This window comes from Oncorhynchus masou, chromosome 7, assembly GCF_036934945.1.
Source record: "Oncorhynchus masou masou isolate Uvic2021 chromosome 7, UVic_Omas_1.1, whole genome shotgun sequence".
NCBI lineage: Eukaryota > Metazoa > Chordata > Actinopteri > Salmoniformes > Salmonidae > Oncorhynchus > Oncorhynchus masou.
Genome location: NC_088218.1, coordinates 11,760,116 through 11,787,574, shown reverse-complemented (window position 1 = coordinate 11,787,574; position 27,459 = coordinate 11,760,116). Strand labels below are relative to the sequence as shown.

At 57.7% G+C, this 27,459-nt stretch overlaps 1 protein-coding gene across 1 annotated transcript in view; it reads left to right on the top strand.

Annotated features, from left to right (window-relative positions):
• LOC135543292 (BCL-6 corepressor-like) overlaps positions 1-26,938 on the top strand; it is a 114,073-nt gene extending 87,135 nt beyond the window's left edge. Inside the window, 3 exon segments of the mRNA XM_064970449.1 lie at positions 4,161-4,238; positions 23,128-23,281; positions 25,634-26,938. Coding sequence (XP_064826521.1) covers positions 4,161-4,238; positions 23,128-23,281; positions 25,634-25,943 — 542 coding nt within the window. The 3' untranslated portion in view covers positions 25,944-26,938.
• Positions 26,939-27,459: the final 521 nt, after the last annotated feature.

Genomic DNA, 27,459 nt, shown 5'->3' with positions numbered 1-27,459 from the left:
CTGTCCCTGTTTATAGCTGTACCGTGTCTCTCTCTGCTCTGTCCCTGTTTATAGCTGTACCGTGTCTCTCTGCTCTGTCCCTGTTTATAGCTGTACCGTGTCTCTCTGCTCTGTCCCTGTTTATAGCTGTACCGTGTCTCTCTCTGCTCTGTCCCTGTTTATAGCTGTACCGTGTCTCTCTCTCTCTCTCTTTGCTCTGTCCCTGTTTATAGCTGTACCGTGTCTCTCTCTCTCTCTCTGCTCTGTCCCTGTTTATAGCTGTACCGTGTCTCTCTCTCTCTGCTCTGTCCCTGTTTATAGCTGTACCGTGTCTCTCTGCTCTGTCCCTGTTTATAGCTGTACCGTGTCTCTCTCTCTGCTCTGTCCCTGTTTATAGCTGTACCGCTCTCTGCTCTGTCCCTGTTTATAGCTGTACCGTGTCTCTCTGCTCTGTCCCTGTTTATAGCTGTACCGTGTCTCTCTCTGCTCTGTCCCTGTTTATAGCTGTCCGTGTCTTCTCTCTGCTCTGTCCCTGTTTATAGCTGTACCGTGTCTCTCTGCTCTGTCCCTGTTTATAGCTGTCTGTCCCTGTTTACTGTGTCCGTGTCTCTCTCTCTGCTCTGTCCCTGTTTATAGCTGTACCGTGTCTCTCTCTGCTCTGTCCCTGTTTATAGCTGTACCGTGTCTCTCTGCTCTGTCCGTGTTTATAGCTGTACCGTGTCTCTCTCTCTGCTCTGTCCCTGTTTATAGCTGTACCTGTACTGTCTCTCTCTGCTCTGTCCCTGTTTATAGCTGTACCGTGTCTCTCTCTCTGTCTCTGTCCCTGTCTGTCCCTGTTTATAGCTGTACCGTGTCTCTCTCTGCTCTGTCCCTGTTTATAGCTGTACCGTGTCTCTCTCTGCTCTGTCCCTGTTTATAGCTGTACTGTGTCTCTCTCTGCTCTGTCCCTGTTTATAGCTGTACCGTGTCTCTCTGCTCTGTCCCTGTTTATAGCTGTACTGTGTCTCTCTCTGCTCTGTCCCTGTTTATAGCTGTACCGTGTCTCTCTCTGCTCTGTCCCTGTTTATAGCTGTACCGTGTCTCTCTCTCTGCTCTGTCCCTGTTTATAGCTGTACCGTGTCTCTCTCTCTCTCTGCTCTGTCCCTGTTTATAGCTGTACTCTGTCTCTCTCTCTGCTCTGTCCCTGTTTATAGCTGTACCGTGTCTCTCTCTCTCTCTGCTCTGTCCCTGTTTATAGCTGTACCGTGTCTCTCTCTCTGCTCTGTCCCTGTTTATAGCTGTACCGTGTCTCTCTGCTCTGTCCCTGTTTATAGCTGTACCGTGTCTCTCTCTCTCTCTCTCTCTGTCCCTGTTTATAGCTGTACCGTGTCTCTCTCTCTGCTCTGTCCCTGTTTATAGCTGTACCGTGTCTCTCTCTGCTCTGTCCCTGTTTATAGCTGTACCGTGTCTCTCTCTCTGCTCTGTCCCTGTTTATAGCTGTACCGTGTCTCTCTCTCTCTCTGCTCTGTCCCTGTTTATAGCTGTACCGTGTCTCTCTCTGCTCTGTCCCTGTTTATAGCTGTACCGTGTCTCTCTCTCTCTCTCTGCTCTGTCCCTGTTTATAGCTGTACCGTGTCTCTCTCTGCTCTGTCCCTGTTTATAGCTGTACCGTGTCTCTCTCTCTCTGCTCTGTCCCTGTTTATAGCTGTACCGTGTCTCTCTCTCTCTCTGCTCTGTCCCTGTTTATAGCTGTACCGTGTCTCTCTCTCTGCTCTGTCCCTGTTTATAGCTGTACCGTGTCTCTCTCTCTGCTCTGTCCCTGTTTATAGCTGTACCGTGTCTCTCTCTCTCTCTCTGCTCTGTCCCTGTTTATAGCTGTACCGTGTCTCTCTCTCTCTCTCTCTGCTCTGTCCCTGTTTATAGCTGTACCGTGTCTCTCTCTGCTCTGTCCCTGTTTATAGCTGTACCGTGTCTCTCTCTGCTCTGTCCCTGTTTATAGCTGTACCGTGTCTCTCTCTCTCTGCTCTGTCCCTGTTTATAGCTGTACCGTGTCTCTCTCTCTCTGCTCTGTCCCTGTTTATAGCTGTACCGTGTCTCTCTCTGCTCTGTCCCTGTTTATAGCTGTACCGTGTCTCTCTCTGCTCTGTCCCCTGTTTATAGCTGTACCGTGTCTCTCTCTCTCTGTCTCTGTCCCTGTTTATAGCTGTTTATAGCTGTACTCTCTCTCTGCTCTGTCCCTGTTTATAGCTGTACCGTGTCTCTCTCACTCTCTTTGCTCTGTCCCTGTTTATAGCTGTACCGTGTCTCTCTCTCTCTCTCTCTGCTCTGTCACCTGTTTATAGCTGTACCGTGTCTCTCTCTCTCTCTGCTCTGTCCGTGTTTATAGCTGTACCGTGTCTCTCTCTCTCTCTGCTCTGTCCCTGTTTATAGCTGTACCGTGTCTCTTTCTCTCTCTCTGCTCTGTCCCTGTTTATAGCTGTACCGTGTCTCTCTCTCTCTCTCTGCTCTGTCCCTGTTTATAGCTGTACCGTGTCTCTCTCTCTCTCTCTGCTCTGTCCCTGTTTATAGCTGTACCGTGTCTCTCTCTCTCTGCTCTGTCCCTGTTTATAGCTGTACCGTGTCTCTCTCTGCTCTGTCCCTGTTTATAGCTGTACCGTGTCTCTCTCTCTCTTTGCTCTGTCCCTGTTTATAGCTGTACCGTGTCTCTCTCTCTCTCTGCTCTGTCCCTGTTTATAGCTGTACCGTGTCTCTCTCTCTCTCTGCTCTGTCCCTGTTTATAGCTGTACCGTGTCTCTCTCTCTGCTCTGTCCCTGTTTATAGCTGTACCGTGTCTCTCTCTCTCTGCTCTGTCCCTGTTTATAGCTGTACCGTGTCTCTCTCTCTCTCTGCTCTGTCCCTGTTTATAGCTGCTGTACCGTGTCTCTCTCTCTGCTGCTCTGTCCCTGTTTATAGCTGTACCGTGTCTCTCTCTCTCTCTCTGCTCTGTCCCTGTTTATAGCTGTACCGTGTCTCTCTCTGCTCTGTCCCTGTTTATAGCTGTACCGTGTCTCTCTCTCTCTGCTCTGTCCCTGTTTATAGCTGTACCGTGTCTCTCTCTCTCTCTGCTCTGTCCCTGTTTATAGCTGTACCGTGTCTCTCTCTCTCTGCTCTGTCCCTGTTTATAGCTGTACCGTGTCTCTCTCTCTCTCTCTGCTCTGTCCCTGTTTATAGCTGTACCGTGTCTCTCTCTGCTCTGTCCCTGTTTATAGCTGTACCGTGTCTCTCTCTGCTCTGTCCCTGTTTATAGCTGTACCGTGTCTCTCTGCTCTGTCCCTGTTTATAGCTGTACCGTGTCTCTCTCTCTGCTCTGTCCCTGTTTATAGCTGTACCGTGTCTCTCTCTGCTCTGTCCCTGTTTATAGCTGTACCGTGTCTGTCTCTCTCTCTGCTCTGTCCCTGTTTATAGCTGTACCGTGTCTCTCTCTCTCTGCTCTGTCCCTGTTTATAGCTGTACCGTGTCTCTCTCTGCTCTGTCCCTGTTTATAGCTGTACCGTGTCTCTCTCACTCTCTGTCCCTGTTTATAGCTGTACCGTGTCTCTCTCTCTCTCTGCTCTGTCCCTGTTTATAGCTGTACCGTGTCTCTCTCTGCTCTGTCCCTGTTTATAGCTGTACCGTGTCTCTCTCTCTCTCTGCTCTGTCCCTGTTTATAGCTGTACCGTGTCTCTCTCTGCTCTGTCCCTGTTTATAGCTGTACCGTGTCTCTCTGCTCTGTCCCTGTTTATAGCTGTACCGTGTCTCTCTCTCTCTCTCTCTGCTCTTTCCCTGTTAATAGCTGTACTGTGTCTCTCTCTCTCTGCTCTGTCCCTGTTTATAGCTATACCGTGTCTCTCTCTCTGTTCTGTCCCTGTTTATAGCTGTACCGTGTCTCTCTCTCTCTGCTCTGTCCCTTTTTATAGCTGCACCGTGTCTCTCTCTGCTCTGTCTCTGTTTATAGCTGTACCGTGTCTCTCTCTCTCTCTGCTCTGTCCCTGTTTATAGCTGTACCGTGTCTCTCTCTGCTCTGTCCCTGTTTATAGCTGTACCGTGTCTCTCTCTCTCTGCTCTGTCCCTGTTTATAGCTGTACCGTGTCTCTCTCTCTCTGCTCTGTCCCTGTTTATAGCTGCACCGTGTCTCTCTCTGCTCTGTCCCTGTTTATAGCTGTACCGTGTCTCTGTCTCTCTAGAGTATTTTTCCGACCTGAAGGGGCTTGAAGACACTGACGAAGGCATCTACTGGGAGTTTTACGGCAGCGCCGTGTGTGGTGAGTACACACACACACAAACACACACACACACACACGAACACACACATGAACACACACGCGAACACACACACACACACGAACACACACACACACACGAACACACACACAGGAGAAGAGAGGGAGAGGAAGGAGCAGCTGGAAGAGGACAGAGAAAGACCCCCAGGTAATTCTCTGTGGGAGTCTTCTCTGTCCCAGCATTGATTCAGAGGGACAACATCAGAAAAAGAGAACAGTGGCATCTCTTGTATCCGATAGATTTTCCCTCCCAGCTACGGAGCGGGCTACGCTTTTGTGCCTACCTCACCTCCTGCCTCCCTACTCTCCTGCCTCCCTACTCTCCTGCCTCCCTACTCTCCTGCCTCCCTACTCTCCTGTCTACCTCACCTCCTGCCTCCCTACTCTCCTGCCTCCCTACTCTCCTGCCTCCCTCACTCTCCTGCCTCCCTGTCCTGCCTCCCTACTCTCCTGCCTCCCTACTCTCCTGCCTACCTCACCTCCTGCCTCCTTACTCTCCTGCCTCCCTACTCTCCTGCCTCCCTACTCTCCTGCCTCCCTCACCTCCTGCCTCCTTACTCTCCTGCCTCCCTACTCTCCTGCCTCCCTACTCTCCTGCCTCCCTACTCTCCTGCCTCCCTACTCTCCTGCCTCCCTACTCTCCTGCCTCCCTACTCCCTGCCTCCCTACTCTCCTGCCTCCCTACTCTCCTGCCTCCCTATTCTCCTGCCTCCTTTACTCTCCTGCCTCCCTACTCTCCTGCCTACCTCACCTCCTGCCTCCTTACTCTCCTGCCTCCCTACTCTCCTGCCTCCCTACTCTCCTGCCTCCCTGCCTCCTTACTCTCCTGCCTCCCTACTCTCCTGCCTCCCTACTCTCCTGCCTCCCTACTCTCCTGCCTCCCTACTCTCCTGCCTCCATACTCTCCTGCCTCCCTACTCTCCTGCCTCCCTACTCTCCTGCCTCCCTACTCTCCTGCCTACCTCACCTCCTGCCTCCCTACTCTCCTGCCTCCCTACTCTCCTGCCTCCCTACTCTCCTGCCTCCCTACTCTCCTGCCTCCCCTGCCTCCCTCCACCTCCTGCCTCCTACTCTCCTGCCTCCCTACTCTCCTGCCTCCCTACTCTCCTGCCTCCCTACTCTCCTGCCTCCTCACCTCCTGCCTCCTTACTCTCCTGCCTCCCTACTCTCCTGCCTCCCTACTCTCCTGCCTCCCTACTCTCCTGCCTCCCTCTCTCCTGCCTCCCTGCTCTCCTGCCTCCCTACTCTCCTGCCTCCCTACTCTCCTGCCTCCCCTCCTGCCTCCTACTCTCCTGCCTCCCTACTCTCCTGCCTCCCTACTCTCCTGCCTCCCTACTCTCCTGCCTCCCTCACTCTCCTGCCTCCCTCCTCTCCTGCCTCCCTACTCTCCTGCCCATACCTCCTGCCTCCCTACTCTCCTGCCTCCCTACTCTCCTGCCTCCCTACTCTCCTGCCTACCTCACCTCCTGCCTCCTTACTCTCCTGCCTCCCTACTCTCCTGCCTCCCTACTCTCCTGCCTCCCTACTCTCCTGCCTCCCTACTCTCCTGCCTCCCTACTCTCCTGCCTCCCTACTCTCCTGCCTGCCTCCCTGCCTCCTCTCCTGCCTCCCTACTCTCCTGCCTCCTCTCCTGACTCTCCTCCCTCCTGCCTCCCTACTCTCCTGCCTCCCTACTCTCCTGCCTCCCTACTCTCCTGCCTCCCTCACCTCCTGCCTCCCTCACTCTCCTGCCTCCCTACTCTCCTCCCTACTCTCCTGCCTCCCTACTCTCCTGCCTCCCTCCCTCTCCTGCCTCCCTACTCTCCTGCCTCCCTACTCTCCTGCCTCCCTACTCTCCTGCCTCCCTACTCTCCTGCCTCCCTCACCTCCTGCCTCCCTACTCTCCTGCCTCCCTACTCTCCTGCCTCCCTACTCTCCTGCCTCCCTACTCTCCTGCCTCCCTACTCTCCTGCCTCCCTACTCTCTGCATCCCTACTCTCCTCCTCCTCCTCTCCTGCCTCCCTACTCTCCTGCCTCCCTCCCCTCCTGCCTCCCTACTCTCCTGCCTCCCCTCTCTCCTGCCTCCCTACTCTCCTGCCTCCCTACCTCTCCTCCCTACTCTCCTGCCTCCCTACTCTCCTGCCTCCCTACTCTCCTCCCTACCTCCTGCCTCCCTACTCTCCTGCCTCCTACTCTCCTGCCTCCCTACTCTCCTGCCTCCCTACTCTCCTGCCTCCCTCCTCCTCCTGCCTCCCTGCCTACTCTCCTGCCTCCCTACTCTCCTGCCTCCCTACTCTCCTGCCTCCCTACTCTCCTGCCTCCCTACTCTCCTGCCTCCCTACTCTCCTGCCTCCCTCCCCTCCTGCCTCCCTACTCTCCTGCCTCCCTACTCTCCTGCCTCCCTACTCTCCTGCCTCCTCCCTCCTGCCTCCCTACTCTCCTGCCTCCCTACTCTCCTGCCTCCCTCTCTCCTGCCTCCCTCTCCTGCCTCCCTACTCTCCTGCCTCCCTACTCTCCTGCCTCCCTCTCCTCACCTCCTGCCTCCCTACTCTCCTGCCTCCCTCCCCTCCTGCCTCCCCTCCTGCCTCCCTACTCTCCTGCCTCCCTACTCTCCTGCCTCCCTGCCTCCCTACTCTCCTGCCTCCTCCTCCTGCCTACCTCACCTCCTGCCTCCCTACTCTCCTGCCTCCCTACCTCCTGCCTCCTACTCTCCTGCCTCCCTACTCACCTCCTGCCTCCCCTGCCTCTCTCCTGCCTCCCTACTCCCTGCCTCCCTGCCTCCCTACTCTCCTGCCTACCTCACCTCCTGCCTCCCTACTCTCCTGCCTCCCTACTCTCCTGCCTCCCTACTCTCCTGCCTCCCTACTCTCCTGCCTCCCTACTCTCCTGCCTCCCTACTCTCCTGCCTCCCTACTCTCCTGCCTCCCTACTCTCCTGCCTCCCTCCTCTCCTCCTGCCTCCCTACTCTCCTGCCTCCCTACTCTCCTGCCTCCCTCTCACCTCCTGCCTCCCTACTCTCCTGCCTCCCTACTCTCCTGCCTCCCTACTCTCCTGCCTCCCTACTCTCCTGCCTCCCCTCCTGCCTCCCTACTCTCCTGCCTCCCCCTCTCCTGCCTCCCTACTCTCCTGCCTCCCTACTCTCCTGCCTCCCTACTCTCCTGCCTCCCTACTCTCCTGCCTCCCCCTACCTCCTGCCTCCCTACTCTCCTGCCTCCCTACTCTCTCCTGCCTCCCTACTCCTGCCTCCCTACTCTCCTGCCTCCCTACTCTCCTGCCTCCCTACTCTCCTGCCTCCCTACTCTCCTGCCTCCCTACTCTCCTGCCTCCCTACTCTCCTGCCTCCTACCTCCTGCCTCCCTCCTGCCTCCCTACTCTCCTGCCTCCCTACTCTCCTGCCTCCCTACTCTCCTGCCTCCCTACTCTCCTGCCTACCTTACTCTCCTGCCTCCCTACTCTCCTGCCTCCCTACTCTCCTGCCTCCCTACTCTCCTGCCTCCCTACTCTCCTGCCTCCCTACTCTCCTGCCTCCCTACTCTCCTGCCTCCCTACTCTCCTGCCTCCCTCCTCTCCTGCCTCCCTACTCTCCTGCCTCCCTCCTCTCCTGCCTCCCTACTCTCCTGCCTCCCTACTCTCCTGCCTCCCTACTCTCCTGCCTCCCTACTCTCCTGCCTCCTCCCTACTCCTCTGCCTCCCTACTCTCCTGCCTCCCTCTCTCCTGCCTCCCTACCCTCCTGCCTCCCTACTCTCCTGCCTCCCTACTCTCCTGCCTCCCTACTCTCCTGCCTCCCTACTCTCCTGCCTCCCTACTCTCCTGCCTCCCTCCTGCCTCCCCTCTCCTGCCTCCCTACTCTCCTGCCTCCCTACTCTCCTGCATCCCTACTCTCCTGCTCCTCCCTCTCCTGCCTCCCTACTCTCCTGCCTCCCTACCTCCTGCCTCCCTCACTCTCCTGCCTCCCTACTCTCCTGCCTCCCTACTCTCCTGCCTCCCTCCCTCTCCTGCCTCCCCCTACTCTCCTGCCTCCCTACTCTCCTGCCTCCCTACTCTCCTGCCTCCCCCCCTGCCTCCCTACTCTCCTGCCTCCTACTCTCCTGCCTCCCTACTCTCCTGCCTCCCCTACTCTCCTGCCTCCCTACTCTCCTGCCTCCCTACTCTCCTGCCTCCCTCCTCTCCTGCCTCCCTACTCTCCTGCCTCCCTACTCTCCTGCCTCCCTCCCCTCCTTTCTACCCTCCTCACCTCCTGCCTCCCTACTCTCCTGCCTCCCTACTCTCCTGCCTACCTCCCTCCTGCCTCCCTACTCTCCTGCCTCCCTCTCCCTCCTGCCTCCTGCCTCCCTCCTGCCTCCCTACCTGCCTCCCTACTCTCCTGCCTCCCTACTCTCCTGCCTCCTGCCTCCTCTCCTGCCTCCCTACTCTCCTGCCTCCCTCTCCTGCCTCCTGCCTCCTGCCTCCTCCCCTCCTGCCTCCCTACTCTCCTGCCTCCCTACTCTCCTGCCTCCCTACTCTCCTGCCTCCCTACTCTCCTGCCTCCCTACTCTCCTGCCTCCCTACTCTCCTGCCTCCCTACTCTCCTGCCTCCCTCCCCTCCTGCCTCCCTACTCTCCTGCCTCCCTACTCTCCTGCCTCCCTCCTCTCCTGCCTCCCTCCCTCCTGCCTCCCTACTCTCCTGCCTCCCCCTACCTCCTGCCTCCCTACTCTCCCTGCCTCCCTACTCTCCTGCCTCCCTACTCTCCTCCCTCTCTCCTGCCTCCCTCACCTCCTGCCTCCCTACTCTCCTGCCTCCCTACTCTCCTGCCTCCCTACTCTCCTGCCTCCCTACTCTCCTGCCTCCCTACTCTCCTGCCTCCCTACTCTCCTGCCTACTCCCCTCCTGCCTCCCTACTCTCCTGCCTCCCTACTCTCCTGCCTCCTACTCTCCTGCCTCCTCACCTCCTGCCTCCCTACTCTCCTGCCTCCTCCTCCTGCCTCCCTCCTCCTGCCTCCCTCCCCTCCTGCCTCCTACTCTCCTGCCTCCCTACTCTCCCCTGCCTCCTTTCTCCTCCCTGCCTCCCTACTCTCCTGCCTCCCTACTCTCCTGCCTCCCTACTCTCCTGCCTCCTCCCCCCCTCCTGCCTCCCTACTCTCCCTGCCTCCCTACTCTCCTGCCTACCTCCCCTCCTGCCTCCCTACTCTCCTGCCTGCCTCCCTCCTGCCTCCCTACTCTCCTGCCTCCCTACTCTCCTGCCTCCCTACTCTCCTCCCTGCCTCCCTTTCTCTCCTGCCTCCCTACTCTCCTGCCTCCCTACTCTCCTGCCTCCCTACTCTCCTGCCTCCCTACTCTCCTGCCTCCCTCCTGCCTCCTGCCTCCCTACTCTCCTGCCTCCCTACTCCCTCCTGCCTCCCTCCTGCCTCCCTACTCTCCTGCCTCCTACTCTCCTGCCTCCCCCTCCTGCCTCCCTACTCTCCTGCCTCCCTACTCTCCTGCCTCCCTACTCTCCTGCCTCCCTTCCCTCCTGCCTCCTCCCCTCCTGCCTCCCTACTCTCCTGCCTCCCTACTCTCCTGCCTCCCCCCTCCTTTCTCCTACCTCTCCTGCCTCCCTACTCTCCTGCCTCCCTACTCTCCTGCCTCCCTACTCTCCTGCCTCCCTACTCTCCTGCCTCCCTACTCTCCTGCCTCCTCCTGCTCTCCCTGCCTCCCTACTCTCCTGCCTCCCTACTCTCCTGCCTCCCTACTCTCCTGCCTCCCTACTCTCCTGCCTCCCTACTCTCCTGCCTCCCTACCTCCTGCCTCCCTACTCTCCTGCCTCCCTCCTCCTGCCTCCCTACTCTCCTGCCTCCCTCCTCCTGCCTCCCTACTCTCCTGCCTCCCTACTCTCCTGCCTCCCTACTCTCCCATCCCTCTCCTCCTGCCTCCCTACTCTCCTGCCTCCCTACTCTCCTGCCTCCCTACCCTCCTGCCTCCCTACTCTCCTGCCTCCCTACTCTCCTGCCTCCCTACTCTCCTGCCTCCCTCTCTCCTGCCTCCCTCCTCCTCCTCCTCCTCCCTACTCTCCTGCCTCCCTACTCTCCTGCCTCCCTACTCTCCTGCCTCCCTACTCTCCTGCCTCCCTACTCTCCTGCATCCCTACTCTCCTGCCTCCCTACTCTCTGCCTCCCTACTCTCCTGCCTCCCTACTCTCCCCTGCCTCCCTACTCTCCTGCCTCCCTACTCTCCTGCCTGCCTCCCTGCCTCCCTCCTGCCTCCCTACTCTCCTGCCTCCCTACTCTCCTGCCTCCCTACTCTCCTGCCTCCCTACTCTCCTGCCTCCCTACTCTGCCTCCCTACCTCCTCCTACCTCCCTCCTGCCTCCCTACTCCTCCTGCCTCCCTCCCCTCCTGCCTCCTACTCCCTGCCTCCCTACTCCCTGCCTCCCTACTCTCCTGCCTCCCTACTCTCCTGCCTCCCTACTCTCCTGCCTCCCTACTCTCCTGCCTCCCTACTCTCCTGCCTCCCTACTCTCCTGCCTCCCTACTCTCCTGCCTCCCTACTCTCCTGCCTCCCTCCCTACTCTCCTGCCTCCCTACTCTCCCCTCCCTCCTGCCTCCCTACTCTCCTGCCTCCCTGATCTCCTGCCTCCCTACCTCCTGCCTCCCTACTCTCCTGCCTCCCTACTCTCCTGCCTCCCTACTCTCCTGCTCCCTCCTCCCTCCTGCCTCCCTACTCTCCTGCCTCCCTACTCTCCTGCCTCCCTCCCCTCCTGCCTCCCTCCTGCCTCCTGCTCTCTCCCCCTACTCTCCTGCCTCCCTACTCTCCTGCCTCCCTACCTCTCCTGCCTCCCTACTCTCCTGCCTCCCTCCCCTCCTGCCTCCTACCTCCTGCCTCTCTCCTGCCTCCCTGCTCTCCTCCTGCCTCCCCTACTCTCTGCCTCCCTACTCTCCTGCCTCCCTCTCTCCTGCCTCCCTACTCTCCTGCATCCCTACTCTCCTGCCTCCCTACTCTCCTGCCTCCCTACTCTCCTGCCCTCCCCTCCCTCCTCCTGCCTCCCTCACCTCCTGCCTCCCCTACTCTCCTGCCTCCCCTACTCTCCTGCCTCCTACTCTCCTGCCTCCCTACTCTCCTGCCTCCTGCTCTCCTGCCTCCCTCTCCTGCCTCCTCTACCTCCTGCCTCCCTCCTCCTGCCTCCCTCCTCTCCTGCCTCCCTACTCTCCTGCCTCCCTCCTCCCTACTCTCCTGCCTCCCTCCTCCCTGCCTCCTCCCCGCCTCCCTACTCTCCTGCCTCCCTACTCTCCTGCCTCCCTACTCTCCCTGCCTCCCTACTCTCTGCATCCCTACTCTCCTGCCTCCCTACTCTCCTGCATCCCTACTCTCCTGCCTACTCTCCCCCTCCTGCCTCCCTACTCTCCTGCCCTCTCTCCTGCTCCCTACTCTCCTGCCTCCCTACTCTCCCTGCCTCCCTACTCTCCTGCCTCCCTACTCTCCTGCCTCCCTACTCTCTTGCCTCCCTACTCTCCTGCCTCCCTCCTGCCTCCCCTCCTCCTGCCTCCCTCCTGCTGCCTCCCTCCTGCCTCCCCTCCTGCCTCCCTACTCTCCTGCCTCACTGCTCCTGCCTACCTTCCTCCTGCCTCCCTACTCTCCTGCCTCCCTACCTGCCTACCTCCCTCCTGCCTCCCTACTCTCCTGCCTCCCTACTCTCCTGCCTCCCTACTCTCCTGCCTACCTCCCTCCTGCCTACCTCACCTCCTGACTCCCTACTCTCCTGCCTCCCTCCCCCTCCTGCCTACCCCCTCCTCCTGCCTCCCTACTCTCCTGCCTCCCTACTCTCCTGCCTCCCTACTCTCCTGCCTACCTCACCTCCTGCCTCCCTCCTGCCTCCCTCCTCCTGCCTCCTACTCTCCTGCCTCCCTACTCTCCTGCGTCTCTACTCTCCTGCCTCCCTCCCTCCTGCCTCCCTACTCTCCTGCCTCCCTACTCTCCTGCCTCCCTACTCTCCTGCCTCCCTACTCTCCTGCCTCCCTACTCTCATGCATCCCTACTCTCCTGCCTCCCTCCCTCCTGCCTCCCTACTCTCCTGCCTCCCTACTCTCCTGCCTCCCTGCCTCCCTACTCTCCTGCCTCCCTACTCTCCTGCATCCCTACTCTCCTGCCTCCCCTCCTGCCTCCCTACTCTCCTGCCTCCCCTCCTGCCTGCCTCCCCTCCTGCCTACCTCCCCTCCTGCCTCCCTACTCTCCTGCCTCCCTACTCTCCTGCCTACCTCCCCTCCTGCCTACCTCACCTCCTGACTCCCTACTCTCCTGCCTCCCTCCCCTCCTGCCTACCCCTCCTCCTGCCTCCCTCCCCTCCTGCCTCCCTACTCTCCTGCCTCCCTACTCTCCTGCCTACCTCACCTCCTGCCTCCCTACTCCCCTCCTGCCTCCCTACTCTCCTGCCTCCCTACTCTCCTGCCTCCATACTCTCCTGCCTCCCTACTCCCCTGCATACCTCCCCTCCTTTCTACCTCGCCTCCAGCCTCCCTACTCTCCTGCCTTTCTACTCTCCTGCCTACCTCCCCTCCTTTCTACCTCCCCTCCTGCCTCCCTACTCTCCTGCCTCCCTACTCTCCTTTCTACCTCCCCTCCTTTCTACCTCCCCTCCTGCCTCCCTACTCTCCTGCCTACCTCCCCCTCCTTTCTACCTCCCCCCTGCCTCCCTACTCTCCTGTCTCCCTACTCTCCAGCCTCCCCTCCTGCCTACCTTCCCTCCCCTGCCTACCTCCTCCTCCTGCCTCCCTACTCTCCTGCCTCCCTACTCTCCTGCCTCCCCACTCCTCTCTCCTGCCTCCCTACTCTCCTGCCTCCCTACTCTCCTGCCTCCCTCCCCCTCCTGCCTCCCTACTCTCCTGCCTCCCTACTCTCCTGCCTCCTCCCCTCCTCTCCTGCCTACCTCCCCTCCTGCCTCCCTACTCTCCTGCCTCCCTACTCTCCTGCCTCCCTACTCTCCTGCCTACTCTCCTGCCTCCCTACTCTCTTGCATCCCTACTCTCCTGCCTCCCTCACCTCCTGCCTCCCTACTCTCCTGCCTCCCTACTCTCCTGCCTCCCTACTCTCCTGCCTCCCTACTCTCCTGCCTCCCTACTCTCCTGCATCCCTACTCTCCTGCCTCCCCTCCTGCCTCCCTACTCTCCTGCCTCCCCTCCTGCCTGCCTCCCCTCCTGCCTACTTCCCCTCCTGCCTACCTCCCCTCCTGCCTCCCTACTCTCCTGCCTCCCTACTCTCCTGCCTACCTCCCCTCCTGCCTACCTCACCTCCTGACTCCCTACTCTCCTGCCTCCCTCCCCTCCTGCCTACCCCCTCCTCCTGCCTCCCTCCCCTCCTGCCTCCCTACTCTCCTGCCTCCCTACTCTCCTGCCTACCTCACCTCCTGCCTCCCTACTCCCTCCTGCCTCCCTACTCTCCTGCCTCCCTACTCTCCTGCCTCCTCCCCTCCCTACTCCCCTCCCCTCCTTTCTACCTGCCCAGCCTCCCTACTCTCCTGCCTTTCTACTCTCCTGCCTACCTCCCCCCTTTCTACCTCCCCTCCTGCCTCCCTACTCTCCTGCCTCCCTACTCTCCTCCCTCCCTCCTTTCTACCTCCTCCTGCCTCCCTACTCTCCTGCCTACCTCCCCTCCTTTCTACCTCCCCTCCTGCCTCCCTACTCTCCTGTCTCCCTACTCTCCAGCCTCCCCTCCTGCCTACCTTCCCTCTTGCCTACCTCCCCTCCTGCCTCCCTACTCTCCTGCCTCCCTACTCTCCTTCCTCCCCACTCTCCTGCCTCCCTACTCTCCTGCCTACCTCCCCTCCTGCCTCCCTACTCTCCTGCCTCCCTACTCTCCTGCCTCCCTCCCCTCCTGCCTCCCTACTCTCCTGCCTCCCTACTCTCCTACCCCCCTCCTCTCCTGCCTACCTCCCCTCCTGCCTCCCTACTCTCCTGCCTCCATAATCTCCTGCCTCCCTACTCTCCTGCCTCCCTACTCTCCTGCCTCCCTACTCTCCTGCCTCCCTACTCTCCTGCATCCCTACTCTCCTGCCTCCCTCCCCTCCTGCATCCCTACTCTCCTGCCTCCCTACTCTCCTGCCTCCCTACTCTCCTGCCTCCCTACTCTCCTGCCTCCCTACTCTCCTGCATCCCTACTCTCTTGCATCCCTACTCTCCTGCCTCCCTCTCCTCCTGCCTCCCTACTCTCCTGCCTCCCCTCCTGCCTCCCTCCCCTCCTGCCTACCTCACCTCCTGCCTCCCTACTCTCCTGCCTCCCTACTCTCCTGCCTACCTCCCCTCCTGCCCCCCTACTCTCCTGCCTCCCTACTCTCCTGCCTACCTCCCCTCCTGCCTCCCTACTCTCCTGCCTCCCTACTCTCCTGCTTCCCTACTCTCCTGCATCCCTACTCTCTTGCATCCCTACTCTCCTGCCTCCCACCCCTCCTGCCTCCCTACTCTCCTGCCTCCCTACTCTCCTGCTTCCCTACTCTCCTGCCTCCCTACTCTCCTGCATCCCTACTCTCCTGCCTCCCTACTCTCCTGCCTCCCTACTCTCCTGCATCCCTACTCTCTTGCCTCCTTCCCCCTGCCTCCCTACTCTCCTCCCCCCCCTCCTGCCTACTTCCCCTCCTCCTGCCTACCTCACCTCCTGCCTCCCTACTCTCCTGCCTCCCTACTCTCCTGCCTCCATACTCTCCTGCCTCCCTACTCTCCTGCCTCCCTACTCTCTTGCATCCCTACTCTCCTGCCTCCCTCCCCTCCTGCCTACCTCACCTCCTGCCTCCCTACTCTCCTGCCTCCCTACTCTCCTGCCTACCCCCTCCTGCCTCCTTACTCTCCTGCCTCCCTGATCTCCTACCTCCCTACTCTCCTGCCTCCCCCCTTCTGCCTCCCTACTCTCCTGCCTCCCTACTCTCCTGCCTCCCTACTCCCTGCCTACCTTCCCTCCTTTCTACCTCCCCTCCTGCCTCCCTACTCTCCTGCCTCCTTACTCTCCTGCCTCCCTCCCCTCCTTTCTACCTCGCCTCCTGCCTCCCTACTCTCCTGCCTCCCTACTCTCCTGCCTCCCTACTCTCCTTCATCCCTACTCTCTTGCATCCCTACTCTCCTGCCTCCCTCCCCTCCTGCCTCCCTACTCTCCTGCCTCCCTACTCTCCTGCTTCCCTACTCTCCTGCCTCCCTACTCTCCTGCCTCCCTACTCTCCTGCCTCCCTACTCTCCTGCCTCCCTACTCTACTGCATCCCTACTCTCTTGCATCCCTACTCTCCTTCCTGCCTCCCTACTCTCCTGCCCCCCCTCCTGCCTCCCTCCCCTCTTGCCTACCTCACCTCCTGCCTCCCTACTCTACTGCCTCCTTACTCTCCTGCCTCCCTACTCTCCTGCCTCCCTACTCTCCTGCCTCCCTCCTCCTGCCTCTCCTGCCTCCCTACTCTCCTGCCTCCCTACTCTCCTGCCTCCCTACTCTCCTGCCTACCTCCCTCCTGCCTCCCTACTCTCCTGCCTCCCTCCCCTCCTGCCTCCCTCCCCTCCTGCCTCCCTCCCCTCCTGCCTCCCTCCCCTCCTGCCTCCCTACTCTCCTGCCTCCCTACTCTCCTGCCTCCCTACTCTCTTGCATCCCTACTCTCCTGCCTCCCTCCCCTCCTGCCTCCCTACTCTCCTGCCTCCCTACTCTCCTGCCTCCCTACTTTCCTGCCTCCCTACTCTCCTGCCTCCCTACTCTCCTGCATCCCTACTCTCCTGCCTCCCTACTCTCCTGCATCCCTACTCTCTTGCATCCCTACTCTCCTGCATCCCTCCCCTCCTGCCTCCCTACTCTCCTGCCTCCCTACTCTCCTGCTTCCCTACTCTCCTGCCTCCCTACTCTCCTGCCACCCTACTCTCCTGCCTCCCTACTCTCCTGCATCCCTACTCTCTTGCCTCCCTACTCTCCTGCCTCCCCTCCTGCCTCCCTAATCTCCTGCCTCCCCTCCTGCCTACCTCACCTCCTGCCTCCCTACTCTCCTGCCTCCCTACTCTCCTGCCTCACTATTCTCCTGCCTACCTTCCCTCCTGCCTCCCTACTCTCCTGCCTCCCTACTCTACTGCCTACCTCCCCTCCTGCCTCCCTACTCTCCTGCCTCCCTACTCTCCTGCCTCCCTACTCTCCTGCCTACCTCCCCTCCTGCCTACCTCACCTCCTGACTCCCTACTCTCCTGCCTCCCTCCCCTCCTGCCTACCCCTCCTCCTGCCTCCCTACTCTCCTGCCTCCCTACTCTCCTGCCTCCCTACTCTCATGCCTACCTCACCTCCTGCCTCCCTACTCTCCTGCCTCCCTCCCCTCCTGCCTCCCTACTCTCCTGCCTCCCTACTCTCCTGCGTCTCTACTCTCCTGCCTCCCTCACCTCCTGCCTCCCTACTCTCCTGCCTCCCTACTCTCCTGCCTCCCTACTCTCCTGCCTTCCTACTCTCCTGCCTCCCTACTCTCTTGCATCCCTACTCTCCTGCCTCCCTCACCTCCTGCCTCCCTACTCTCCTGCCTCCCTACTCTCCTGCCTCCCTACTCTCCTGCCTCCCTACTCTCCTGCCTCCCTACTCTCCTGCATCCCTACTCTCCTGCCTCCCCTCCTGCCTCCCTACTCTCCTGCCTCCCCTCCTGCCTGCCTCCCCTCCTGCCTACTTCCCCTCCTGCCTCCCTACTCTCCTGCCTCCCTACTCTCCTGCCTACCTCCCCTCCTGCCTACCTCACCTCCTGACTCCCTACTCTCCTGCCTCCCTCCCCTCCTGCCCCCCTCCTCCTGCCTCCCTCCCCCCTGCCTCCCTACTCTCCTGCCTCCCTACTCTCCTGCCTACCTCACCTCCTGCCTCCCTACTCCCCTCCTGCCTCCCTACTCTCCTGCCTCCCTACTCTCCTGCCTCCATACTCTCCTGCCTCCCTACTCCCCTGCATACCTCCCCTCCTTTCTACCTCGCCTCCAGCCTCCCTACTCTCCTGCCTTTCTACTCTCCTGCCTACCTCCCCTCCTTTCTACCTCCCCTCCTGCCTCCCTACTCTCCTGCCTCCCTACTCTCCTTTCTACCTCCCCTCCTTTCTACCTCCCCTCCTGCCTCCCTACTCTCCTGCCTACCTCCCCTCCTTTCTACCTCCCCTCCTGCCTCCCTACTCTCCTGTCTCCCTACTCTCCAGCCTCCCCTCCTGCCTACCTTCCCTCCTGCCTACCTCCCCTCCTGCCTCCCTACTCTCCTGCCTCCCTACTCTCCTGCCTCCCCACTCTCCTGCCTCCCTACTCTCCTGCCTACCTCCCCTCCTGCCTCCCTACTCTCCTGCCTCCCTACTCTCCTGCCTCCCTACTCTCCTGCCTCCCTCCCCTCCTGCCTCCCTACTCTCCTGCCTCCCTACTCTCCTGCCTCCCTACTCTCCTGCCTACCTCCCCTCCTCTCCTGCCTACCTCCCCTCCTGCCTCCCTACTCTCCTGCCTCCATACTCTCCTGCCTCCCTAATCTCCTGCCTCCCTACTCTCCTGCCTCCCTACTCTCCTGCCTCCCTACTCTCCTGCATCCCTACTCTCCTGCCTCCCTCCTCTCCTGCATCCCTACTCTCCTGCCTCCCTACTCTCCTGCCTCCCTAATCTCCTGCCTCCCTACTCTCCTGCCTCCCTACTCTCCTGCCTCCCTACTCTCCTGCATCCCTACTCTCCTGCCTCCCTCCCCTCCTGCATCCCTACTCTCCTGCCTCCCTACTCTCCTGCCTCCCTACTCTCCTGCCTCCCTACTCTCCTGCCTCCCTACTCTCCTGCATCCCTACTCTCTTGCATCCCTACTCTCCTGCCTCCCTCTCCTCCTGCCTCCCTACTCTCCTGCCTCCCCTCCTGACTCCCTCCCCTCCTGCCTACCTCACCTCCTGCCTCCCTACTCTCCTGCATCCCTACTCTCTTGCATCCCTACTCTCCTGCCTCCCTCTCCTCCTGCCTCCCTACTCCCTGCCTCCCTCCTCCTCCCTCCCCTCCTGCCTACCTCACCTCCTGCCTCCCTACTCTCCTGCCTCCCTACTCTCCTGCCTCCCTACTCTCCTGCCTACCTCCCCTCCTGCCCCCCTACTCTCCTGCCTCCCTACTCTCCTGCCTACCTCCCCTCCTGCCTCCCTACTCTCCTGCCTCCCTACTCTCCTGCTTCCCTACTCTCCTGCATCCCTACTCTCTTGCATCCCTACTCTCCTGCCTCCCTCCCCCTCCTGCCTCCCTACTCTCCTGCCTCCCTACTCTCCTGCTTCCCTACTCTCCTGCCTCCCTACTCTCCTGCCTCCCTACTCTCCTGCCTCCCTACTCTCCTGCCTCCCTACTCTCCTGCATCCCTACTCTATTGCATCCCTACTCTCTTGCCTCCTTCCCCTCCTGCCTCCCTACTCTCCTCCCCCCCTCCTGCCTACTTCCCCTCCTGCCTACCTCACCTCCTGCCTCCCTACTCTCCTGCCTCCCTACTCTCCTGCCTCCCTACTCTCCTGCCTCCCTACTCTCTTGCATTCCTACTCTCCTGCCTCCCTCCCCTCCTGCCTCCCTACTCTACTGCCTCCCTACTCTCCTGCTTCCCTACTCTCCTGCCTCCCTACTCTCCTGACTCCCTACTCTCCTGCATCCCTACTCTCTTGCATCCCTACTCTCCTGCCTCCCTCCCCTCCTGCCTCCCTACTCTCCTGCCTCCCCTCCTGCCTCCCTCCCCTCCTGCCTACCTCACCTCCTGCCTCCCTACTCTCCTGCCTCCCTACTCTCCTGCCTACCCCCCTCCTGCCTCCTTACTCTCCTGCCTCCCTGATCTCCTACCTCCCTACTCTCCTGCCTCCCCCCTTCTGCCTCCCTACTCTCCTGCCTCCCTACTCTCCTGCCTCCCTACTCCCCTGCCTACCTTCCCTCCTTTCTACCTCCCCTCCTGCCTCCCTACTCTCCTGCCTCCCTACTCTCCTGCCTCCTTACTCTCCTGCCTTCCTACTCCCCTCCTTTCTACCTCGCCTCCTGCCTCCCTACTCTCCTGCCTCCCTACTCTCCTGCCTCCCTACTCTCCTGCCTCCCTACTCTCCTTCATCCCTTCTTTCTTGCATCCCTACTCTCCTGCCTCCCTCCCCTCCTGCCTCCCTACTCTCCTGCCTCCCTACTCTCCTGCTTCCCTACTCTCCTGCCTCCCTACTCTCCTGCCTCCCTACTCTACTGCATCCCTACTCTCTTGCATCCCTACTCTCCTTCCTGCCTCCCTACTCTCCTGCCCCCCCTCCTGCCTCCCTCCCCTCCTGCCTACCTCACCTCCTGCCTCCCTACTCTCCTGCCTCCCTACTCTCCTGCCTCCCTACTCTCCTGCCTCCCTACTCTCCTGCCTCCCTACTCTCCTGCCTCCCTACTCTCCTGCCTACCTCCCCTCCTGCCTCCCTACTCTCCTGCCTCCCTACTCTCCTGCCTCCCTACTCTCCTGCCTACCTCACCTCCTGCCTCCCTACTCTCCTGCCTACTTCCCCTCCTGCCTCCCTCCCCTCCTGCCTCCCTCCCTCCTGCCTCCCTACTCTCCTGCCTCCCTACTCTCCTGCCTCCCTACTCTCCTGCCTCCCTACTCTCCTGCCTCCCTACTCCCCTGCCTACCACCCCTCCTTTCTACCTACCCTCCTGCCTCCCTACTCTCCAGCCTCCATACTCTACTGCCTCCCTACTCTCCTGCCTACCTCCCCTCCTTTCTACCTCCCTACTCTCCTGCCTTCCTACTCTCCTGCCTACCTCCCCTCCTGCCTCCCTACTCTCCTGCCTACCTCCCCTCCTGCCTACCTCCCCTCCTGCCTCCCTACTCTCCTGCCTCCCTACTCTCCTGCCAACCTTCCCTCCTGCCTCCCTACTCTCCTGCCTCCCTACTCTCCTGCCTCCCTACTGTCCTACCTCCCTCCCTTCCTGCCTCCCTACTCTCCTGCCTCCAAACCACAAGTTTATCCCATGTATTGCTTACGATCAATATTGGTGGCCCATGTGGAAATCCAACTTGCAACCTTCGCATTGCCAACACCCACCGCGCTCCAACCAACTGAGATCTGTTGATCTCAATGCCACGCAGAAAGGTCTCCGGTTTTAACTAGTGATGCTATGGAGGTTTGAGCTCCAAAGAGAGAGAGGGGGGGCTACTACAGAATGGGCCCCACTCCAGCTGTTAGGAAAGCAAATTCCCTCCTCTCCACTCCCTCTATCCTCCTCTCTCCACTCCCTCTATCCTCCTCTCTCCACTCCCTCTATCCTCCTCTCCCCACTCCCTCTATCCTCCTCTCTCCACTCCCTCTATCCTCCTCTCTCCACTCCCTCTATCCTCCTCTCTCCACTCCCTCTATCCTCCTCTCTCCACTCCCTCTATCCTCCTCTCTCCACTCCCTCTATCCTCCTCTCTCCACTCCCTCTATCCTCTCCCCTCCCTCTATCCTCCTCTCTCCACTCCCTCTATCCTCTCCCACTCCCTCTATCCTCCTCTCTCCACTCCGCCTGTCCTCCTCTCCACTCCCTCTATCCTCCTCTCTCCACTCCCTCTATCCTCCTCTCTCCACTCCCCCTATCCTCCTCTCTCCACTCCCCTATCCTCCTCTCTCCACTCCCCCTATCCTCCTCTCCACTCCCCTATCCTCCTCTCTCCACTCCCTTTATCCTCCTCTCTCCACTCCCCTATCCTCCACTCTCCATCTCCCCCTATCCTCCTCTCTCCACTCCCCCTATCCTCCTCTCTCCACTCCCCCTATCCTCCTCTCTCCACTCTCCCCCTCTCTCATCCTCTATCCTCCCACTCCCGCTCATCCTCCCACTCCCTATCTCTCCACTCCCCCTATCCTCCTCTCCTCTCCACTCCCCCTATCCTCCTCTCTCCACTCCCTCTATCCTCCTCTCCACTCCCTCTATCCTCCTCTCCCACTCCCTCTATCCTCCACTCTCCACTCCCTCTATCCTCCTCTCTCCACTCCCTTTATCCCCTCCCGCTATCTCCACTCCCACTCCCTTTATCCTCCTTTCTCCACTCCCCCTATCCTCCTCTCTCCACTCCCCTATCCTCCTCTCTCCACTCCCTCTATCCTCCTCTCTCCACTCCCCCTATCCTCCTCTCTCCACTCCCGCTATCCTCCTCTCTCCACTCCCCTATCCTCCTCTCTCCACTCCTGCTATCCTCCTCTCTCCACTCCCACTATCCTCCTCTCTCCACTCCCGCTATCCTCCTCTCTCCACTCCCGCTCCTCCTCTTCCTCTCTCCACTCCCCTATCTATCCCTCCCTCCTCCCTCCCGCTATCCTCTCTCCACTTCTATCCTCCTCTCCACTCCTTCTATCCTCCTCTCTCCACTCCCTCTATCCTCCTCTCTCCACTCTATCCTCTATCCTCCCTCCTCTTCCACTCCCTCTATCCTCATCTCTCACTCCTGCTATCCTCCACTCTCTCCTCTCACTCCCTCTATCCTCCTCTCTCCACTCCCTCTATCCTCTCATCCTCCCTCTCTCCACTCCCTCTATCCTCCTCTCCACTCTCTCTCCTCCTCCTCCACTCTCTACCTCCTCTCTCCACTCCCTCCTCTCTCCACTCCCTCTATCCTCCTCTCCACTCCCTCTATCCTCCTCTCTCCCACCCCTCTATCCTCCTCTCTCCACTCCCACTCCCCTATCCTCCTCTCTCCACCCCCTCTATCCTCCTCCTCCACTCCCTCTCTCTCCACTCCCTCTATCCTCCTCTCTCCACTCCCTCTATCCTCTCAACTCCCTCTATCCTCCTCTCTCCACTCCCTCTATCCTCCTATCCCTCTCTCCAACTCCCTCTCCCCTCCTCTCTCCACTCCCTCTGTCCTCCTCTCTCCACCCCCTCTATCCACCTCTCTCCACTCCCTCTATCCTCCTCTCTCCACTCTCTCTATCCTCCTCTCTCCACTCTCTCTATCCTCCTCTCTCCACTCTCTCTATCCTCCTCTCTCCACTCCCTCTATCCTCCTCTCTCCACTCCCTCTATCCTCTCCACTCCCTCTGTCCTCCTCTCTCCACTCCCTCTATCCTCCTCTCTCCACTCCCTCTATCCTCCTCTCTCCACTCCCTCTATCCTCTCCAGTCCTGGAATCACAGGAATGTGAGGCATGAGGGTCTATTAGAGACCCACAACAAACTACCAATTAATCCCCCTCTCCCTCCTCCTCTGCTCACTCCCTCCTTTCCTCCCCTCATCCCCTCCCTTTCTCTGAATTGTCCCTCAGACCACAGCCGCCCCCCCGTGTTAGAACAGCAGGGAGAGGTTGGACTTCCAGCTGTAGAGGACAGAGAACTGTATTACATTCCTGCATCATATTACACACGGAAGTTGAAGGTCATAATTCATCTTTCTCTGTGATTTGAGTGTCACCGGTGACAACTTTGTAGAAATTCTTCAAGGTCATTTCAAATGTTGCCTAATGGACAACGCTAATATTTCATCCCCTCTTCCCGCAAGAAAACAGCTAGATATTACATGCTAATACCACCCCTAGTCCTGTGAAGGCAGAAGTGGATGAAGTGGGGGTGGACGGCTGCTAGGATCTCTCCATACCTGCATTATTCAACACACTGATACACACACACCCTGCGGTCGGTTCGGTGGGCTGAGTGGAGCTGGGCGCCCCAGGGCAACACCTGGCTCCTTCATGCTATCATTGGTGGGGTGGGGGGGGGGAGCAGCCGGCCAGCCAGCCAGCAGTACAATGCTCTGACTGTGCCTGTTTGGCAAGGCTGACCTTATCTGCCACAGGCATTTATCTCCAGCTCAACCCTGGCTGTGTGTGTTGTGGGGGTGATGCAGACAGTCATGTGCGTTTCATTTGGAATGTTCGTATGTGCCCACCTGTTTGAGTTCTGCAACCTGACCTGTGTAGTACTCACCTGTCATCTCCACTGATGCAGAATAGTGTTGTAACTGTGTGTGTGTGTGTGTGTGTGTGTGTGTGTGTGTTGCAGAGTCAGGTGAGGACCCAGCAGCCTATGACATCCTGGCTAACCCCCCAGGCCCAGGAGAGGAGGAGGAGGAGGACACGAGGCAGGGCTTTGAGTTTGAGTTCTCTGACCGACCTCTCCTGCCCTGCTACAACATTCAGCTCTCCCTCTCACAGGGGTAAGTGTCTGTGTGTCATTATGAGCCCCAGAAATAACATTTTTCCCTCCGGTTCTGACTATAGTTTTGAATCGGTTTCTGTCCTGCAGTAAGCAAAATAATGAGCTTTAGTCTGTCCACCTGTGACCACCCATTACATTACAGTATTGTCACGGTTACCCAGCCACATTATAGCAGTGTTGTTGTTCTCACCAGTAACCCTACACTTCACTGCATGTTGGGTTCCCTCCATCCATCCGTCCCTCCTCTCCCCCGTTCCAGTGTGTTATCAAGCAGACGAGAGGAGGGATCATTATGATCAGGGTATCGATAAAGTCATTAGTCACACCGACCTGGGGGAGGGAGGGTCATTAGTCACACCGATCTGGGGGAGGGAGGGGGGAGGGTCATTACTCACACCGACCTGGCGGAGGGAGGAGGAGGGGGGTGTCATTAACCAGGGGGCTCGCCACAGGAGGAAATGATTTATGTGGAGGGAAGAAGAGCGACTAGTAGAAGCAGAGCTCTTTAATACTGTGGGTTGCTCTGATATGAGGGAGGAGAAACATTAGGGGGTTGGAGAGATGGAGAGGAACAGAGAGGGTGGGTAAAGAGACAGAGAGGAGGTTGGATGGAGGATTTTAGAGAGAACGATTGGAGGATTGATAGGATGGTAGAGAGAAAGGAGATTTGATAGGATGAGAGAGAGAGAGAGAGAGAGAGAAAGAGAGAGAGAGAGAGAGAGAGAGAGGGGGGAGATTTGATAGGATGGTAGAGAGAGAGGAGATTTGATAGGATGGTAGAGAGCGAGATTAGATTTGATAGAATGGTAGAGAGGAGATTTGATAGGATAGTAGAGAGAGAGAGAGAAGATTTGATAGGATGGTAAGAGAGAGAGGAGATTTGATAGAAGGATGGTAGAGAGAAAGGAGGTTTTTTAGGATGCTAGAGAGAGGTTTGATAGGATGGTAGAGAGAGAGAAGATTTGACAGGATAGTAGAGAGAGAGAGGAGATTTGACAGGATGGTAGAGAGAGGTTTGATAGAATGGTAGAGAGAGAGAGGTTTGATAGGATGGTAGAGAGAAAGAGAGAGGTTTGATAGGATGGTAGAGAGAGAGAGGAGGTTTGGTAGAAGGATGGTAGAGAGAGAGAGGAGGTTTGGTAGAAGGATGGTAGAGAGAGAGGTTTGATGGGATTGTAGAGGGAGAGAGGTTTGATAGGATGGTAGAGAGAGAGAGGTTTGATAGGATGGTAGAGAGAGAGGAGGTTTTTTAGGATGGTAGAGAGAAATATAGAGAAGATGGAGATTGACGCTACGCAGCACGGCAGGCTGCCGTTAGCCGGAGACGTTAGCTAGAGACGTGTGTGAATGCAGACAGCGCTAATTGCCTCCCACACCGTTTTCCTCCCGGCCTCGTCACTCACCCTCTCTTCCTCCCCTCCCTCTCATTCTCTCCCTCTTGGCTGCAGCGCACTGTTCTGTGTAATCTTCAGTCTGAGCACCGCTCTCTCTCTCTCCATCTCTCAGCGGAGCTCCCCTCCCCCACTCTTTCTTTCGCTCTCGTTCTCTCTCTCCTCTTGTCTCTCTCTCTCTCCATCTCTCAGCGGAGCTCCCTTCCCCCACTCTTCTTTCTCTCTCGCTCTGCTCTCGTTCTCTCTCTCCTCTTGTCTCTCTCTCTGCTCTCGTTCTCTCTCTCCTCTTGTCTCTCTCACTCTGCTCTCGTTCTCTCTCTCCTCTTGTCTCTCTCTCTCTGCTCTTGTTCTCTCTCTCCTCTCTTCTCTTTCGGGTCGCTCTGCTCTTCTGGCTGATGCAGTATTAATGGATCTCCTGGGCTGTGAGGCCGGCCTGCGCTCTCTCTCACTCACACACATACACACACACACACACACGGAGGCTCGGCAGCGCTTGCATTTACACTCCTCTCCCCATTCAGCTGCTCCCCAGCCGCAGCGCTACACAGCTAACCATTTCAAGTGCTATCGATTGAACAGCGCCCTGTTGTTCGTCACCTACGTGTGTGTGTGTGTGTGTGTGTGTGTGTGTGTGTGTGTGTGTGTGTGTGTGTGTGTGTGTGTGTGTGTGTGTGTGTGTGTGTGTGTGTGTGTGTGTGTGTGTGTGTGAGGGGGGGTTACACACATCCATACTCACATAAGGATTATTCACACACCAACTGAATTCACAGAGCGCCCCCAGAAAAGCCTTTGTGTTTGTATGTGTGTGACACATGTTGAAAACCCCAACCACGGTGCTACAGCCCATAATTACAGCTAGTGTTGAAAAGCTGGAGCCAATGGTGTCACATCACAAGTTTAGAGCCGTGCTAAGCCGTTCCCTCTCTCTCCCTCTCCTTCTCTCTCTTTAACCCTCTCAGTCCCAGAAACTGGCTGCTCCTATCAGACGTCCTGAAGAGACTCAGAATGTCCTCCAGGGCGTTCAGGGCAGCCTTCGCCCATCTGGAGGTAGCAACCATCGCCGAGGCAGAGTTCTACAAGCAGGCGTCACTGTCGCAGCTCTTCTCGTGCCCCGACGAGCTCGCCGCCTTCCTCCCTGACAGCAAGGAGCTGCTGGACCTGGTTGAGACCAGCTCGGAGCTGGCTGCGCTGCTGGGCTCCTCGCTAGAGTGTTTGGACAGCCGATGGGAGCCCAAAGGGGCCCGGGTCAAAGCTAAAGCCCGCTCGTGACCCTGAGATACACACACAGAGGGTGACTCTCAATAAGATCTACTTTCTCCTGAAGTGGACACTCCTTCACTAGTTCCCACCAGTCTGGTGCAGTTATTTGTCTAGTGGTAGTTTCCCACCATGTTTCTTATACCAGCCCTTTCCTTTCAAATCGGTGCAGGGAAGTGAACACTTTGGGAGGAAGGAGAGAGTATTGGGACGTAGCCAACACACACACATGCTCCATGTGTACGTTCCCATGCCCTGTGAGGACTGGACGTTGAATACTGGACAGTATCCCTTCAAAGAGGAAACAGACCCCAGCGCCACACAAACTGCATTTTTTAAATAAATATATTATATATGTATACATTAACAGCCAATTTAATTTGTTCTATATATATATATATATATATATATATATATGTATATCCATACTGTATATCTGCTGCTTTGGTTGTCATGTTGTGGTCAGGTTGTGGGTTTTGACACTGGGTTGACTAGGCTTGTGAACAGGTCAGGAGCAATGTGGGTCGAATGTGGACCTCAGAGGGAGGTAAAGGTTATTGTTTGACTTTGGATCATGGCAGTGCACTTGATTTGAGCTTTACCGACCCATTGGACTTTGATAGATATATATATATAGAGGTGAACTGTGACAAAAACATTTTAGCACTCATGGCTCATCCCAAAGATTTGGGGATTTTTATTTTCAACATTGTCTAAAAATCTAGCTTTATTTGTCTCTTATTTATGACAATGAGGAATTAAGATATTTGATGTGGGTTTTTTTTGTAAAATATAAATGTAAGATACTACAAGACATTTCAATTGAAGAGTGAGATTCATGCTTGAACTTGTAAATAAGATGACCATTTCAGTAACTGTTTTTCTGACTGGGGTGTTTGATTTGTTTGTTTTGGCAATGTAAGCATTTAAACTTTGTAATTAAATACACTTATTTGTATTTATATTTTACAAAAAAGTTCATTTAAATAAATCGCAATAAAAGTGAACCTTTATCGTATTTTATTAATCTAGATCATTTCCATTTTTAGGTTTGTGAAATTCTGAAATTTTCTCAAAATTTCCCGTTTTTCCAGAAATTCTGGTTGTAGGATTTCTCCCTTGTCCGGGACTCTTCCAACCAGGACTATGGAAAAACACCGTTTGTCACCTATTAATTTGGTCTGAAAAGTATTTTACTATTCACATTTGCCACTATGAATAACCTACCTCTCAATTTTGGATAATCTAGTCTAGAAATACAGTGCTCCCACACAGTTTCACTGTTTTTTTCTCTTGCAGTCGGCTCGGTGGTTTGTGTGTGTGTATTGAATCCTGGTTTTAACTTGCCACGCTGGCTCTCTCGCGTTCCGCTCCGCTCTCAGGGCACTATACATTCCATCCTTGTTGATCTTGTTTTTTTAAAGAGGATGTGATTTGTTGCCAGCGGGAATAGTTTGGTTCGAGTCAAACGTAGGCTAACCCTTGTCCCCAGCATCCCAAACGCTTACATTTTCACTACGCCCTTCCC